The sequence below is a fragment of the Lissotriton vulgaris genome, chromosome 5 (genome assembly GCF_964263255.1).
Source record: "Lissotriton vulgaris chromosome 5, aLisVul1.2, whole genome shotgun sequence".
In the NCBI taxonomy this organism is placed as follows: domain Eukaryota; kingdom Metazoa; phylum Chordata; class Amphibia; order Caudata; family Salamandridae; genus Lissotriton; species Lissotriton vulgaris.
The window spans coordinates 347,501,215-347,520,135 of NC_141693.1; the positions used below are offsets into that span (position 1 = coordinate 347,501,215).

Below are 18,921 nucleotides of genomic sequence, written 5' to 3' on the forward strand. Positions count from 1 at the left end.
GAGACTACATCGATGATCACCAGCCGCTAACCATCCGTCCATTCTATATTCATCAAATGTCTGAGGAAGTCCCCCGTGTCTTTTATATACGAGGGTAAGGTGGGCACAATTGGGGCTAAGAAATGATCAACATAGTTCGCAACATTTCCATATAGAGAGCCACAACTAGAAATAATAGGTCCCCCTGGGGGTTTATTCAATGTCTTATGAACTTTCGGGAGAAAGTATAGCGTTGGAGTGATCGGAGTTTGATTGTTGAGGAATTGAACTTCATTTTCATTTAGTAAATTTAGCTCTTGCCACTTTTTTAGACGTTTTTCCAGGTCCGTTATCATTTTATCATTTTGTTGATTGGATTACTATTCAACTTTGTATAGTTATTGGTGTCACTTAATTGACGCATTGCTTCTTTAATATAGTCTTCCTTGTTCTGGATTACTATATTACCGCCTTTGTCTGCGGGTTTGATTTCCAGATTATCATTGGTCATTAATGATTTCAATGCATTACGTTCCTCTATCGTCAGGTTTTCTTTTCTCTTTGTTTTGATGTTACTCAATTTGTCCAATTCTTCATTTACCAGATCATAAAAAAGGTAAACTTTGTTGCCTGGATGTAATATTGGACAAAATTTAGACAGTTTTTTTAAATTTGTCCTCGGATGGCCACTAGTTTCATGTCCCATTTCGGTTAAGATTTGAGTATCTGGCTGTTCTTAGTGCTGGTATGTGCTGAATACTCAATGCTGGATTCTCATTCATATTGATATTAGTTTTAGTTTTATTTGATTCCATATTTTGTCTCCCTTGTTTTTTAAAGAATTTAGATAGTTTCATCTTTCTCACATACTTATAGAGATCTATTTTGGTTTCCACTAGATCCCAATGTTTTTACGGACAACATATCAATCCTTTATTTTAAAGAGTCTCTTCCGCTCTCGTTAGTACATGTTTCGACAGGTTAATAATCAAATATGGTTCTTTTTCTTCAGGATTGTTCAAGCATTCGTTACTCTGTTTCTCAGGTTGTATCCTTTGTTTTTTCCTTTTACTTCGTCTGGTTTTGCGTTTTGTTCTCCTGATGTTTGTGATCCACTCCCTCTTTCCCGTCCTCTTGAAAAGCCCCTTCCTCTGGCCCTGCCTCTTCCTTTGGGTAGTTGCTGGTCGAAGTATACTAATTGCATTTCCTCTAAAAAAGAAGGTTTTTGTCCTGGTGGTATCGATTCTTCACTGTCACTGAAATCCGTGTCTGACTCACTTGGGGTGAAGTTCAGTGATGGAATGAGAGGCTTTTTGTTTGTCTTGAGCTGTTGTTTTAAATTTATGAAGCGTTTAGCAAAGGTGAGGATTGTTCCTGAGGTGAAGTCATGCTGGTCCCTTTTATATTTTCTTTCTTTTCTCTCTTCTACCTCTTTTTCATGTTTATCCAGGTTAGTTTCCATTATTTTACGTAATTTTTTTGCTTCGTCATCTTTATTGATTTCCTGTATTTACGCTTCTATCTCTTCCACCTTTTTCTTTATTTCATCAATGTCTATTTTGGCGTGCTTGACGATAATCATCATCATGTTGTAGGAGCACTGCATCTTATTATATCCCCAGTCAATGAGCATTTCAGGCCTTGTATCAGGATGATTAGGGAGAGTGAATATTCTCAATCCCCTTGTTACCATTTCTTGTTCTAAGTATTTCTCCATTGTGAGAATCTCCCAGCTTTTTGTTATATCTTTTTTTAGAAGCCTTTCCGGCTGGAGAAACAATTGTTTTAATGTTGTTTCTCCTTTTGTGTTTGGTGCCTCCACATTATTTTTCTCAGTTTCATTAGACGTCGTTTTCTGAAACATTGCCTCCGCTCTCTGTGCATGTTTTAAAGCTCTTTCCTCCATATTTTTAAGTGCAAACCTATTATGCCACGTTTTCCTCTCAAGGTTACAGATGAGTAACTTTCCTCAAAACAAACGCTGTGTCCTCTGTGGTCAAAGCTCCACAGATTATCCTGCTTTTCCTGGTGAGTTAAATATATGATTGGGCAGACACGCGATAGATCAAACAGTGTTACTGTTGCTTTAACTGCCCCAAATCCTCGCTGCGACTTTAGTGTGGGAAACTTCAGTATTTCGGCACATTAAACCATCGCGCTCTTACCTCGTTATCAGGTATGCGCTTCACTCAGTCCTTTGTGCCTCCGTGGTTGGTTTGAAGATATCTCAGCACTTTCTTCGATCAAAACACCGCCATTCCAGTCCGGGACGCTTACTTTCGTTCAGACCCGCCGGTTCCGTTTTCACGCAGCCGCGTTTACCGAAAGTCCGCGGTTGTTGCTCATGCGTTCCAGACGGCAGTATGTCAAAGATTAGTCGGGTGCACTTCGGTATTTACAATTCATCACCAAAGTAATCCCGTTACCGAGGGCACCCCTTGAAACATCCGGTACGAGTTTCAGGGACGGGCGTTCCCTGCTATTAATTCACCACCAAAAAGAAATATAACTCGCACTCCACCAGGAAATCAGTTCGTAGCAGGTTTATTTATGTGCCATTTCAGCACACAGCCTTTACCTACGCGTTTCGATCTTACGATCTTGATCACGGTTACAAACATTTGTCCATCGTTTGTCTCTACCTTTTATACCAGTCAATCATAATTGCCCTATTATGAGGCATCATGGTACTAGTAGTTACTATTTACAATTCATACATTTAAGAAACGTGGTATATTTTGTTCGCATTCATGCATGTATATATGTGTATGTACTAGACTCACTTAGAGATTATACATTACATGCCTTGCGATGTTTTAACTTGCATGAATAAGACAAAGACACACTTGTATATATCTGTGCCAAAGAATGCTTTGTAAATATGCAAACAAAATATACCACGTTTCTTAAATGTATATATTTTAAACTTGGGATACTGCCTCTTGCACCTGTTTAAAGATTATGATCATAATAAACATATCTTTGACTTGACTTGACTTGAGAGTTTGTTGTCACTTGTCATTTTCCAGAGATTCATTTGAGAGGTTCAAGACTCTGTTTCAGAAGGAGCGTGTCGGGTGGTCCCTCAGGCCATCCTAGTTCTCGGCCGTTACAGGAGGAATCTGTTAAATAGCAGCATTTTAACCTCTTTTCTGAAATATATGGCTGAAGGGTTCGTTTGAATCTCACATGGCAGACAGTTCCATATTCTCGAGGCAGACCTGAAGAAAATATGCGAGTAGGTCTTTATCTTTCAGAATCTCAGTAGTTCAAATCATTGGGACTTGGCACTCCTTAGGGAACGGCTACCTTTCAAGATTGTCAGCTTTTGCTTAAGTTACAATAGTGCATAGTTCTGCAGGGCTTTGTGCTTGAGGCATGCAATTTTCAGCTGGATCCTGGCTTCAAAAGGGAGCCAGTGGAGAGTCTTGAGAGATGGTGTAATATGACCAAAGCATTGTGGTCCTGTTAATAATCTTGATGCGGTGTTAAGGGTTGCCTTGAGTGGAGCGGTTTGTGATTTTACTAAACCGATCAGGGTAGCACTCTCGTAGTCCAGTCTGGATATGAATAGTGACTGTACTGCAAGTCTGGGGGCAGGATGAACGGCTTCACCTTCTTGAGTTGGTGGGCCGCACAATGAGTGGATGCGCTTATTTGTGTGCTTGCTTGTTAAATTATTTGTCCAAGGTTAGATTTCATTGATTTGATGACAGCTGGTTGGCAATTGAGGGTAGCATCTAGGTGGTTGATGAGTTCTGTTATGAGGATGGGCTGCTGAGTGGGGAAATGAGGAGGAATTCAGCTTTCAGTGAGTTCAAATTGAGGTGATTTCATGCTAGCAAGATTTGGGTTTTGTTAGGGTTTCACAAAGTTGGTGATATCCTCCAAGGAGGAAATTCTTACATACAGCTAGGTGTCAACATACATGTGGTAGGCGAGGTTCACATTCTTGAGTATCTCCGTCAGTGGTTGACGAGTGTGGGGGAGATGGTGGAACCTTGAAGAACTCCGCACCGGATTTCACCCACTTTGGCTCATTGAGTAATTTCGCAGAAAAGATGTGAATCATTTAAGAACATTACAAAATAGTCCCATTTTGCCTCAGTTAGTGCTAGGAGAGTGTCATGCTTGACCATGTTGAATGCTGAACAAAGGTTGAGGATTACGAGTAAGCAAGAATCATTATGGTCCAAGACTTTGAGAGCATCACTGATTATGTGAAGGTAGCTGTTTCTCTGCTTTGTACTGGTCTGAATTCAGATTAGAACTTGTCAAGTAGGTTGAACTGTTCATTGGGTGGACAGAGTTGATTATGTATGCATTTTTACAATTGTTTTGTTTGTGAGGTAGGGGTTGTTTGAGACCGGATGAAAATTGTTTATGTAAGTCAGATTGGTGCCTTTTTTACCAGGATAGGAGTGGTTTGTCCAATCTTCAAGCAGTCTGGGATTTTACCTTGAGTTAGTAGATGTTACCAATCTGCGTCCCGAGGGGGGAAATAGTTCTGAGGCCGTTCATGATTGTAGAGGTGACGAAGGTTCATTGAAGTGCATAGTTGGTTTCATTTATGCTATGATATTATTGTTCTCATTTCATTGAAGGTTTTGAAATCACTCCAAATAACCTCATTTTTGGATTTCTTGGGGAAGTTGAATTTGTCAACCTTCTCAGCAATTGACATTTCCCCCTGGAATGATTGCCTATTTAGATTCAACTCTTGTTTTGTATCTATATAAATTGTGAATGACTCTTCAATTTTTAATTTCTCTTTGAAAAAAGAGAAGAATGCATCACAGGACTGTACAAGTGTTCATGTTATGGTGGGATTATCTGTTCCAGTTTGTTGCTTGACATTTTTAAAGAGTTATCCCTGTATTTTTGGAGTTGTCTCGCTGGAATCTGAAGGAGGATGTTTTGACATACCATGTGCTCTTTTTGTATTTGTTTTTACTCTACCAGAGTCGTTTTAGGTGCGTTGCAGAGGAATTACGTCTCCATGATCGTTCCGCTGGTCTGAGAGCCATCTGTTTGTCAGTTGAATGTTGATTGCACCAGGGGTTTGCTATTTTGGGTTCGTGCCTTTTGAGGTGAAGTGGGGCCACTGCTTCCATTAATTCAGTCAGTCAGTGTTTGGTTATAATCATCAGTTAGTTCTTGCACTCAGATCGGAATAGGTGGGGGGGGGGGGTCTTCTTTGGCAAAATGAGGCAAGGTCCTCTCTGCTTAAGTTTCTTGTGACCCTTGTCCAATATCTGTGTTTCGCCCTTGGGTGCTAAACTTCTGAATCTTAGATGGGATGTGGAAAAAGATGACAAGTCAAGGTTTAGAGCTTCTTCCTTGAGTATTAGATCGCGATTAGCACCTGTGGTGTGATTCCCATTCCAGTTCATTGAAGTATGTAGAGTAAATGATTAAGTGCAAGTATGAAATGGCTAGTAATTAATGACCAGTGTTTCACCAAATAGGCCAGGATGTTTAGCAGCTGCAATAGTGCAACACCTTCTAAAATCCTACACTGGAAGGCCAAATGACTTAAAAGAACCACTGCATGACACTAGAATATCTAAATGTGAATGCCTCTGTGAAATTTGTCTAAGGATAGCAAGATTTCAAAGTTTAGGGCCGAGGCAAGTGAGCAGTGGAGGCATACATCCCTTCACACGAGGGAAGAAATGTGTGTTATACAAACAAACCTGCATTTCGAATTGGTGAATAAACTAAATTTTCCTCACTGAATCAGGAATATAGTTTTCTCCACCATGGACAGATGATTTAGGTGACTAGCAAAGGTAGAAAGGGAATTTTGGGAAACATCCTTTACGACGCAACTTTTACCGCGTAGTGCCTTTAGAACGCAGGTTTATCAACGCAAGTCATTACAACGGATTGCGCTGGGGGCGCTCTAGGATAGGTAATAGTTTAATTTACTATCCAACACCTTTCCTACTAACCACGGGGACTGGAGTTGGAATAGTAAATTAAACTATTCACTATCCAGCACACCTGCGTTGTAAAGGCATGCGTTGTAACAACGTACATCCGGGAATTTTCTGCCTAGGACTGGAGTGCTCAATGAATTGAAAAGATTCATAAACTTTAACCTCCAGAACAGTTTGTTTTTAGTTGTGCAGTTACACCATCCAGAGTCAACCTCACAAATGTAAAACATTTGTAAGTGACCACTCTGCATTAGCATCTTGCTCTGCTGCAACAGCCAACTCCCTGTATGTGGAGGGTTAATAGGAGGCAAATCACACAGTGCAAGCTTTAAATAGTGCATAAGCTAGGGAATTATAGTCTAGGTGCACAGAGGATGAGGTGTACAAGTAGTACGATTCTCCTGCTTTCTGTTCAGCTATGTGTCGCTTTCTTATTGTACTCACCTTTAAACCCATCTGGGCACAGACACTGGAACTCATACTCTCCCGCTGGCATGCAGCGACCACCATGTAAACATGGCATACGGTCACAAGGTGAGCGGTCATAACACTGGGAAATTTCATGGCTGTCCAGGAAACTGTAGGAAATATCCACCTTCTTCCCATTCACAGATACCTAGAAATGAAAGAACACTAATTTCAAATCAGGGTAGTACAAAACTATCAAGCATGACGCAGGCACAGAAAGCTAAGATAGGTGTTTGTCTCCAAGACAGAACTAGATGTCCCCAGAACCAAGACAGATTTTACATTTGTACGTTCTTTGGACAGTTACTTGAATATGGTAACAAAACACTCCGACTAAAAAAAAAAAATAAAAAAAAATAATAATAATAATAATAAATATATATATATATATATATATATATATATATATATATATATATATATATATATATATTTTTTTTTTTTTAACAGCACATGTCCCCAATGGCTAGAATATTGAAATGTTATTAAGTTGCTTGTACTTCTGTAAATAACATTGAATCTAATTTTTATAAGGATACACTCACATATAAGAGCAAAATCGCATCACTATTAACAAACTTGTCTGTCAGGAACTCTCTGTCAACCCCGTCTCAGAAATATGTCGTCAGGAAGGCTCTGCAACGTGGTTACTAATTGACACATCACAGGTGGTGTGGCACGTAGCCTGCAGACAAATGCACTAACAGGAAACTTGGGTCCATCCGCCAGATAAGCGCAGCGACACCACAATGGTCCAGGAAGATTGGCCCCAATAAAGCACACATGGGTGGTACGCACATTCCCAAATCTTCATAAAGTCAGATGCCACACAAAGTTAAGAACACACAACCAATCAGGACACAGAACACACAGCATGCGCAGAGATCACGTGTCCCTCATGCCGGACATCTGGACAGGTTACTCACTGGTCCACATTGTGTTCACGAACGATCAAGGCCCACCTGCATTTGGTATCAGGGGCCATCATCATCCAAGGTCTGGGGGAGCCGGGGTCGCATATGAAAGGCGGCAGTGGTTTTGAAGCCTTTGGCCTTGGTATGCAGATTCAGTAGCCATCTTGCTGGAGGAGGGGTAAACACCTCCTGCCAGAGCAGGCATTGTTTGTAACCTCCGAGTTCGTAGACTAACCTCCAGAGGGTCAGAAACTAGTCTGTGGTAGCAGGCTGCATGATACCCATCAGCCAGCACACTAGGAGGCTGGTTTGTTTTCAGGGGGCTTCTTTAAGGTGCTCTCTGGGTGCATACCTTAATAAATCCACTACTGTCATCAGTATGGATTTGTTAAGACACGGTGTTTGATACCAAATGCCATAGGTTTCAGTGAAACCATCATGTAGCTGGGGAACGTGTAATGACCAGTGCCCAGTACATATACTTAAGATGGCTTCACTGTTCACTTGTACTATCTAGCATTTCGACTAGATAGCACAGGGGAATATCTGCTCATGCAGATATGTCCTCACATGTAATATAATGCACCTTGCCTTAGGGCTAGAGGGCCTGCTGTAGGGGTGACTTACATATATTACATGCAGTGTAGATGAGCGTGGTACACAGGGTCATATTTTCACCTTTGTCTACACCATTTCACCCAGCCTGCATTGGCAGCCTGGGTGAGTTTTGTGGTAGGATTGCTTAAGGTGGCACAATACATGCGGCAGCACTTAGGAACCCTCTTTGGGACCTAGGCCCACGGTGCTAGGAGTACCACTTACTAGGGACTTACAGAAGTGCTAAACATCTTGACTTGTTTTAGGGAAAGAGCACTGGCACTGGGGACTTAGTTAGCAGGAACCCAGTGCACTTCAGTCAAAATTGCTTCAAATACCAGGCAAAAGTGGGGGTGACATGTCAAAAAGGGGCACTTTCCTACAAATATAAATTAAAAACATCTGTTACAAGCTAAACTTATCATTTCTATTATACTTTTTATTTTGCAGTTGATACTAACCTCCCCAATGCAGCCATGGAATCGGTTGCTAATGTTGGCAGCTGCTGGCACTGTGACGGATTGGTCTACCCCACCCAAGAACATGGCTGTGTGGAGATTGAGACCCTGGCTTTTGCCAGGAGAAGATCTCTTTATTGGCTTGCTTGTGTCCACCTGCAAGGTCCCATCTTTGTTCATCCGTTCTGCAGATATCTTATGCCAGTGGCCAAGAACAAGAGGTTCAGCACTGCGAAGAATGGCTTGCCCTGTGGATGGAAAAGCAAAGACAAAATAAGAATCAAGCTTTATATCAAACTCAGAATATACCATAAATAGTTATTATGGAACCTTACAAAGCTATAATGTTTAAGGAAATCCTTAAGTACATGAGTTCTTGTGTATATTCTCAAAAGTGGAAGGCCACTGGCTGGAATACATTGTGTCTGAAACACTGACTGACAAAAACAATGAGAAGCAGGGTGTTGCAATACCTTTAATGAGACAAATACATCTTCCTAGCATTGCTCAGGGAATCTGCGAGGTGCAATAGGAGTTACTATGCCTAAATCTCAACCTGAAAAAGGGAAATAACAGCACTGGGCATCGGATGACAGAAATAAATTAGACCAAGCTGCTTTTTGGTTGAATCTCTTAATAAGTATGGGGTGGCTAAAGGAATCACAGTAAGGCCTACGTGCTAAGAGTAGAATATTGAAACCAGAAGGTTGAGATTCACAGAGAAATCGCATGGGTTTTATAAAGATGGGTTTGTTACACTTTATCTGGGTCTCTCCATAGTTCCAGGTGTGTAATGTGGGAGGAGACGGATCAAAGTAAACGGAACTGGAGACTCACGGTCACGATGGTGCCAAAGCACCAATATTCATAAAAAGGTAGGGCTCTGGAAAGCCAAGACTATTGGAAAATACAGAGTATAGAAAGTGGGGCACTTCAAAGTAAAGTGTGAGCAAGTCTTTCCCACAAAAATAGACCTGTATGGCTAGAAAATGGTTCAATCATGGGCAGGGCTAAGTTGGAAATGGATAAACATCACCTATCCAAATTCAAGAATTAGTGCTTAGATGAGGCACATACTTATAATAGGTTAGTGCTGATATCATGTTTTATTTTACGCAATTAATTCAGACAAAGTATGTGTCTTGAGAGTAAAAAGATGAGCCAAGCACTGCTGCCATTTGACTTGCAGAGGACCTAGGAAAGTCCATGCTACAGTATTAATGAATATAAGAGGCCAGATACAATTTTCATTATCTGTACCAATTCACTAGACTCACCTTGGAATAATGATTAAGGCCTATTTGCCATGCCAGATTTCAGCTACAGTACTAGCACAATCAAGCTTTCTTAGTACAAGTGCCCTGTTAACATTGGCTGGAATGTGAATACAAGTAAACTACATTTTAAGGAAAATCAACTGTCAACTGTGAGTAAACATTTTCTCCTGGTTAAACACTGTACCTCATTTCATCAAATGCATCATATTGTCCTTTTACCTTAAATGTACATCAATTTAAATAATATGTGAACAGACACCAAAACTTGAACTCCGAAGCTATAAGCAATTAAGTCAACCATGTTCCCAAATGGAAGACTAGATATACGACAATGTTTGAAAGAAGTATAGTTTTTGATCAAACATTGCCAACATGTCTCTGTTTCGGAGAAGCCCCAGTTTTTGATAAGATCACAAGGACTTACCGGATCCAAGTTCATAGCGGAATTCCATGTGTCCATTGACCATCGCCAGAGAGACAAAGTCCTCTCTGGGGGCTGGCTTTCCTCCACTGAAGAACAGAAGCCCATTGGGAGAAAAGGGCTTAAACTCCATGTCCACACGTAGTTCATAGTGAATATTGGTGAGGGGCGGATAGGAAATAAAAGAGTCTTCCCCATTGAAAGAAGGTGTGGTCACCATAACTCCTATAAGGTGTTGGATCAGAAAGAAAAAAGAGGAATTTAAACAGGAAACCCAATTTGTGTGGATGACAAATGATGCTGGGCACATTTCACATTAATGCTGCTTGAGTTTCTCAAAGAAGTGTCTAAGCTCAAACTGATCTACAAACAGCAAATTAATAGACAGGCATCAAACAGCGTTGCTCCTATAAGGGAATGAATGGCATGACAATCACTGTACTTAAGGAAGTTGGACTCACTCAAGAGAGTATCACACATCTTAAATAACAGATGTCATTATTCCGCGAATTTGAACAGAGACATAACGGACTGGATAGATTTCAGACAGAAAGCACGCAGACAGACATTTGTAATTATTCTTTCATTTGCAACTTGTGTACCCATTTGCTTTAGGGATTCCCTCCAGGCCCACCTAGTCCTATAATTTTTTACTATTTTCAGATCTCTGTTGCCATTTGCTCTACGCGTGTTACCTCCCTGGGCTCACACTAGCAGTGAGATATACCAAGGGGCCTCTGTAGATTATTTATCTGACTGAGCTCAATCAAAATTGGGTTCAAATTGTAGTTTTTAATTTTAGGCTTCGATATCTGATACCCCACTCTATTTTATTTTACCCGAAATGTGGTGGCAAAATATTGCCACTGAATGGCACTGTGTAGGGCACTTTGAATGATAAAATAATTTTTACGGCATTCTGTTCAGTGGCACTTGTCTGTTTGAGAAAATCACAACACACGCAATTGTACTTATAAAAAAAACATTAACGTCCCTCACATTCACAAACAGTTCCCAATATCTGCAAACTCTAACCTTTGTGCCTCATTTGTACACCCTCCACAGTGGCTGGGCTGGCTGACTACTAATGTCAGAAGCCTGTGTCTCTGATCTCAAACACAGAACCCTCTAGTAGGTGAGGCTACAACAATGAACCCTTCAAGTAGTAGTAAGCCCACAACAATTTACTCAAACGATATGTAATCAAAAATGATAACTAAATGTTTACTTGTAGTTTGAACCTAAGTTAGGCATACGAAATAGAAGCTTATTGCGTGCTTAGGTACTGAAGTCATGTGTTACATCCAGGTGCCCATTAAAGCATAAACAGGTTATTAAAAAACTGCATGCAGGTCAACGTACAAACAAGGTTAACAACAACAGTCCAATAAATGCTTTGAAAGGGATTAAGGGCCATTTTACTGTGCAAACTGGAGCAAGATAGCAGTCAAAAGCAGTCTTAAACCAGGCAGCCAGTGACCGAAAAAGAGGCCAGGCAGCCAGTGACCGAAAAAGAGGCATGTTCTGCGTGAGAGTACGACCATTACCTGCATACCACATTTAGATATAGAACCACTATCAAGTTGAGAACATTCCCAAAGGTTTTGCCTATTTCACCTGACCTTTCACTGAGTTAGCAATTGTAGGTAGATCAAAGTTATAATACTTGACAAAATCAGAGATCGGATATTCCAAAAGCATGATGCCGAGGAAAATGTTATAACAGGGACATACTTTAATTTTCAGTCATCAGATAGATCTGGATGTACTCATCTTGATATCATAAAGAACATTTTATTGATACTGATATTTTACATATGAATACCAAGGAAAAAAGAACACCATGCTTACGTACCTGTCATGCACTTATCACCAGACTTGCCAAGGTGGCAGCGACAGCTGTAGCCCTGTCCATCTGGTTGATTAACACAAGTGGCATCTGGGCCGCATGCCTCTGTCAAAAGAAAGGTTGAATGCAAAAATAGGACCATATTAAAAGTATACATGCTTGTCATTTCCATAAAACATCCATCTAAAGAATGGCTATTCCAAGCAATAGGGTGTTATGGTACAAAAGGCACACTATAATATGTTGCCACTGGGCAATAATGCTAGGTTAATAAACTATAGTAGTAGAGTGTGTTGATTTCAGTCTATACTGCAGAAACAATCAACAAATGGGCAATAAAGCAAAGTGTGGTTAGACGTGATTGTCTTTACAGAGGAAACCGAAAAGTTCCATGACCCTGTTTTAGGTTGGGGAGTGCGGGGTTTGGAGGAACAGATGAAAAGGGATAGGAAACAATCAGTAAGTACCTATCTAACAATACCTTTTTGCTTTTGTGAAAGTGTAAGACAGCTAGAAAACAGTACAATGTTATTTCTCTATTGAGAGGACATGAAATTGTAAAGGAAGCCGGGGTGACAAAGCTAAAAGTTTACACAGATAACACATATAAGCAAAAAAGTTAGAACTGAGCTGTCAAATCATAGGGATTGTTTAGTCCACAGTAAGGAAACCACCCTAAAGGAGGAAAGACATACCCTGTCAGTATGTAGGTATCATGCTTTACCCTTCTCTAAGTAAGGTAATACTATTTTTGATATAAGAGCTCAATATTGACTTTTTAACAATATGGTGCAGACATAGGCTTATGCGCCTAGACCGGTATTGGGGGAAAAATATCAGAACTTGCTCACAGAAGATAAAATGTTGCCTTTAGGCAGCAATCTCTTATAATAAGATCAAATGTTTAATTGACTACCTTTGCATGTGACCAAAAGTACTGTCTGTTTAACTTCAACATGCCAATTTGTTTCAGCATAGACTGAAATCTTACTCTACATGATAAAGATTACATTTAGAACCACAAGTTATTTCACTCACTGAGAATACATAGGCCACGATTAGGTATGTTCTGAATAGAGTGACTGGAAATATTAAAATCTAATCTGTAAATGGATATTTAGTCATAAAATAAATAATTCAATTCATACTTTGGGAGGAGAAACGGGAATAATGATGTACATCTGCACAATTCTACAACCCACTCTCCATACGAGTTAACACTTCAAACCTATTCATAAACGTATTGAAATATGTGAGTGCACTAGTAGTAATAGAAACATTGCCTGTGCCCCTTACCTGCATGACAGTGGTGGGCTTGGGAGTGTTCACAGTTGCTGCCAGTAAATCCCCGTGGACAAATGCATTTGTAGCTGCTGCTTTCCGAGTCCTGGCAGACTCCTCTGTTCTGCAAAAAACAAAGAAACACCGGAAATAGCAGATTTTCTAATTGTAAGGTAATAGAAGAAAACCACAGACAGCACCTCTATCAAGTGCTATATAAATGAGATATGACAATGAGGATATCAGGGCTCGAGTGCCTGTCTCAATATTATTGTTAGTTATTTTATGCCTAAGGAAATTGGTTTGAGCTGCTGGCTTTGGGACATGGGAACACAGGTTTGACTCCCAGCCTTGGTGTTAGACTCAACATCATGACTATTGAAATCACTTAATCTCCCTTTACCTAAATGTGGGTAAAATGGATTTGAACAATCCCAACTTGATGTATGCAATCTTGAATATAATCTCCCAACCCCAGCTCTTGATTATTTCACAGCTAGGTTTGTACTACATATACCAGTTCATTCATACATACATACAAAACCGCCAGATTACCTACCCAAAAAGGCCACGCACCACTGGTTGGGCGATTTGTTTTTGGTTCGCTAATCTGATTTATGGGTAGGCTGGGTCATTCATACTGTTCTTCTGGTTCTCACAGGACCACATTTTGCCATGGAGAATCACATGTACAGCTCAAACCACACGAAACTGCCAAAATCCACCCACTGCTCTGGTTCACCTGCAGAGCGGTAGTTTTTAAAAACAATTTAATTCCACATATGGATTGGGAAAACTGGCAGCAAGCACCCAAAATAAAATTCTCAACTAAACACACACTACCTCTTAAAAATGACAATTAACTAGGGCAATATATAGTCAATGGATGTCAAAACAACCCCATAGCAAAGACGAGATTCCACATTTTTTCACTCAAGCGGTCGTCGCCGGAACGGCATTGGCTCGGCCTCCTGTAAGGCAGCCGCCTGCCCAGAGGACCGAGGGGGACTCCGGGACAAAACCCCAGGCCCAGCGACCTCTTGCGACGCCACAGGGATCCCCTCGGCGATTTGCGGCGAGGCAGAGACACCGTGGGTCGAAAAAGGGAACCCCGTAGGGCCGCACCTAGACGACACCACACCTCCACGCCGATGAGCTGAACTCATCAGCGCTGGGGTCAGAGCCGCTGGTGACTCCGCAGGAGGCCCCGAACATGGCAAGGGATCCGCAGACGTCTCAGGAAGAGAAGGAGGAGGGGCGAAAGATGCCTGCAGAACCGCAGCGTAGGCCTCCACTTGGGCCTTAGTCGCCAGACACCAGGAAAAGGCGGGTAGGGTGGCGACGAGCGAGGCCGTATCTCCCGAGGGGAACCAGCGCCCTCTGCAGAAAGGGGTCCAAGCCTCGGTGACAAGATTTAAGACTTACTGGTGGGCGAGCGACGCTCATGGGGACTCTGCGACGGACGATGCTGTAGTCGGAATCAGCGGTTTTTGGCTCCTTCCGAAGCAGGGGACGGACGCGGTGACGATACCGATCTGAACAAGCGGGCCGAAAGTAGTTTCATCCGGCACTCCCGCCGGGATTTCAGCATCAGATGCTGGCAAGCGTCGCAGTCCGTAGAATCATGGTGCTCACCCAAATATCACATACAAATAGGGTGAAGTTCCGTCGCGGACATCTGTTGCGTACAAGTACACGTCTTGAAGCCCGAAGGCATTCGCACACTGTTCCTCAACGCAAAAGCGTGAAAAGAAGGCCTGAAAAAAGGTCAGGGACACGATCCGGATCGGCAATGCATGCGGAAAAGAGAGAAGGAGTAGTTTCTTACCTGTAGCTCCAGTTCTGTAGTAGGGGTACCTCTGTTATAGTTCTAATCATGTGACTAGTCCCGCCCATGAGCGTGGACCCCGGAGAAATCAAAATAGTCTCTTAAGTTGTCCTCTTCTGTAATCCTGCATAGACACTAAAGAGAAAATCAAACACAAATAATGCAGCCTGAAATTAACAAGGCTACAATGGCCAGTACTTCATCCTGAAGTGAAAAAGGATAGTCAGATAATACTGAAATTTTAAAATTGTGCTAAGTTTCACACATCGAGAAACTCCCCTTCACAAAAATCCTTTGTCATGATAGAGGGGAAGGGTTGGACAGACACGCCCCATAGGCTGCCATTATGTGTCTGTAAATGGATACCGTGCCTTTAAGGAACCCTCCAGAAACCCTCGGTATCCCATGATGCACAGCCAAAGGCTGGTTACTTTCAGTTCTTTTTGAAGGTGTATAAAGCCAGGCCTGTAGCATGCAGGATATTATCGTTTCATCCACCGGGGAGGAGGGCGGGTTGCTTATGACGAGAGCAGAGATACCCCTACTACAGAACTGGAGTTACAGGTAAAAAACGACCCCTTCTGTAGTAGGGAATCTCTGTGTATAGTCAATCATGTGAATAGAATGGCAAGCCCATCCCAAACAATCCAAACCCAGCAGTGGAACATACAGACCACTACTGTGCAAATACATTTCTCAGCGAAGCCTGCCCAACCTGAGCATCTGCCCTGGCATCAGAGTCCAGGCAGTAGTGTTTAGCAAAGGTATGGACTGACTTCCAAGTGGCAGCCCTACAGATGTCTGCAATGGGAACATTGCGCAGCAAAGCCACTGTAGCAGTTTTGCCTCTGGCCGAGTGAGCCTTAGTTAGCTTGTTAGCTTTCTGGTAACACAGTTGAATACAGGACACAATCCACCTAGAGATGGACTGTTTAGAAGTAGCAAGCCAAGTCCTGACCGATCCATAATTGACAAATAATTGATCCGGTCTTCTAATCTCCTTAGTCTTGTCTAGAATTTCAACAACCTTCTCACATCAAGGGAATGAAGGGACCTCTCCGCCAGAGAGGAAGGATGTTGAAAAAACATGCGTAAAGTGATCGTTTGATTCACATGGAAATCTGACACCACCTTAGGAAGGAACTTTGGGTGAGTTCTCACGACCACCTTAGATGCATGAAACACAGTATAGGGCTCCTGGCAACAGAGAGCCTGGATCTCTCTCTCCCTGCGAGCCAATTTTATAGCTACAAGGAAAGCTGCCTTCCAGGATAGATGCTGGAGAGAAGCCTTATGAATAGGCTCAAAAGTCTCCTTCATTAGTCTAGACAGCACCACATTCAGCTCCTACGGAGGCGAAGGACGCCTAATGGGAGGAAACACCTGCTTCAAACTTCCAGAAAATCTTTGATGACTGGTATTTGGAAAAAGGAAGTTTGTGAAGGCCATTTCCTGTACGCAGTTAAAGCTGCTAGGTGAACCTTAATGGAATGAAAATTAAGGCCAGATTGAGCCAAATGCAGTAAGTACAGGAGAATGACATCCTCTTTGCAGGATGTAGGGTATGCATCCTGAGAAGTACACCAAATGCAAAATCTCTTCCATTTGTATGCGTAGGAAGTCCTTGTAGACGGTCTCTTTGCTTCTTTCTATATTTCCATGCAGTTCTGAGGAAGATTTAAATGTCCATACTGCACCATCTGCCTTCCGAACTTCGTGAGAAGGTCCGGCCGACACAGAAGTCGAAGATGTGGCAGGAGAGAACGGTCGGTGAATCCCCGCTGCCGAGGCCATTCCGGAGCAATTATTATTATTATTGCATTTCTTATATAGCGCCAGAATCGACCCCCGAAGGGGTATCTCCGCGCTTGCCTTGGGAACCCGTCCTGGTTTTTCCCTGTGAGATAGCCCCTACAGGGCATCCCCAAGGTGAAAGCCAGGCATCCCGCCGCGGGGGGCCGTTGTGGAGATTAAGCAAGCTTAATGCCCAGAGTTGCATAGTGTGAACCCATGATTAGGTCAGGCACCGAAGCGAGAATTATCGAGTCCGTGGACATTTGAGCTCAACACCCTGCCGCGTCAGGAATCGAACCCTGGTCCCGGGTCTGACCTCTGCTTCAGGGTCTGCCTGCTCTAACCAGTGAGCCACACTTCTCCACTGGCAATGAGGATCATTTTGGCCCAGGACTGGGACAGCTTGATCAACACTGTCGGGATCAGGGGAATGGGTAGAAAAGCGTAGAGAAAGCAGTTTGACCAGTGGATCCACAGTACTTTCCCCAACGTCCCTGATTGATAAAACCTGAGGCGAAGTCTCGGCATTTGCTGTTTTCTACAGGGGCAAACAGATCGATTTCTGGAGTGCCCCACCTCGCGACGGAGTCTCTTAACACCTCCTCGTTTAAGACCCATTCGTGATTTTCTTGAACGAGCCTCCTGAGTGCGTCTGCCTGAGCATTCTGCACACCTGCCAGATGAATTGTCGTTATCGTCAGTCCCCTGGCCAGCAGCCAGTTCCAGATAGTCTACGCTTCCTGGGACAGTGTGCGCAATCGAGCCCCCATGCTTGTTGAGGTAATACATTTTTGTTGTGTTGTCAGTCTGTACAAGCAGGGAACTGGTTCAAAACTAAGGCTGGATGGCTTTCAGCGCTAAGTGAACCGATCTGAGTTCCAGAAAGTTGATGTGATACTTGGACTCCGTCTGGGACCACGTGCCTTGTATCTGGAGGTGGTCCGAATGCGCTCCCCAGCCGTGGAGAGATGCATCTGTCACAATGGTTTGAGTCGGTATCTCCTTGTGGAATGGAATCCCTCTGAGGAGGTTGTGACGCGAACACCACCACTTCAGGGACTGGACAGCGTGTTGAGCAAGCTGGATCCTGTCCTCCCAACTCCCTCGTTTCTGGTCCCACTGATCCTCCAGATTTTCCTGCAGGAGTGAGAAAAATACCAGAGGCCATCGAACCCAGGAGAGAGGAAACCATAGTCACTGTCGCAGAGGGAACGGACATGAGAGTCTGAGCCTTCCGAAGGATCGATAAGCGTTGCTCCTCCGAAGGACACACACTTGCCCCGAGTGTATCGATGGAGGCTACCAGGTACTGCAGACATGGAACAGGAGTCGAGACAAACTTTGACATGTTGATGTGAAGACCCAATTGGTTCAATAGAATGGCCGTCCTGCTGTAATGTAGCTGCGCTTCCTGAAACATGGATGCTTTGATCAGCCACTTGTCTAGGTACGGATAGACTAACACCTTGTTCTTCCTCCGGTGCGCATTTAACCACCGCCATGCACTTTGAAAAAGTCCTGGGGGCAGACTTCAGGCCGAACGGAAGCACCGTAAACTGGTAATCAATGCTTTCTTGCAATGGGTACATGGAGGTACGAGTCCTGCAGTTCTATGGCACATAGCCAGTCCCCTTGATGCAGCGGAGGATAAATCTGGTTGAGGGACAGCATGCAGAACTTTTCTCTGCGAATCATTTGTTTGCTTGCCGCAAATCGAGAATGGGTCTGAATTCATTTTTGTCCTTTTTGCGCACAAGAAAGCACCTGGAGTAGACCTTTTCCCCCTTTGAGTAGGAGGAACCAGTTCTAGCGCCCTTTTTCTTAACAGCGTATCGGCCTCCACTTGAAGTTCGCGCAACAGGTATTGTGAACAAACTGGTGGAATAGCTAGAGGAGGGCTGACGAAACGTAGACTTTATCCATTGCAAACAATATTCAGTACCCAATTGTCAGGAGTTATTTTTCTCCACTCTGCCAGGTAATATTGAATGCTTCCCCCCCCACCGGAGTGGTTAACAAGAGGGGGGAAGTAATCCCTCAGGGCTCAGATCCAGCGGGCCCTTGTTTCCTGATGTGGACTGCTGGTTGCCCATGCCTCACTGATGCCACTGAA

General features: G+C 42.9%; 1 protein-coding gene across 19 annotated transcripts in view; it reads right to left on the reverse strand.

Annotated features, from left to right (window-relative positions):
• HSPG2 (heparan sulfate proteoglycan 2) overlaps positions 1 to 18,921 on the reverse strand; it is a 936,289-nt gene that overhangs the window by 45,992 nt on the left and 871,376 nt on the right. For all 19 annotated transcript variants that reach the window (XM_086921606.1, XM_086921602.1, XM_086921600.1 and 16 more), the window contains 5 exons: positions 13,202 to 13,310; positions 11,912 to 12,010; positions 10,060 to 10,281; positions 8,362 to 8,606; positions 6,366 to 6,537 (listed from right to left, as the gene is read on the reverse strand). In XM_086921606.1, coding sequence (XP_086777732.1) covers positions 6,366 to 6,537; positions 8,362 to 8,606; positions 10,060 to 10,281; positions 11,912 to 12,010; positions 13,202 to 13,310 — 847 coding nt within the window. The remainder of the gene's footprint in view (positions 1 to 6,365; positions 6,538 to 8,361; positions 8,607 to 10,059; positions 10,282 to 11,911; positions 12,011 to 13,201; positions 13,311 to 18,921) is intronic.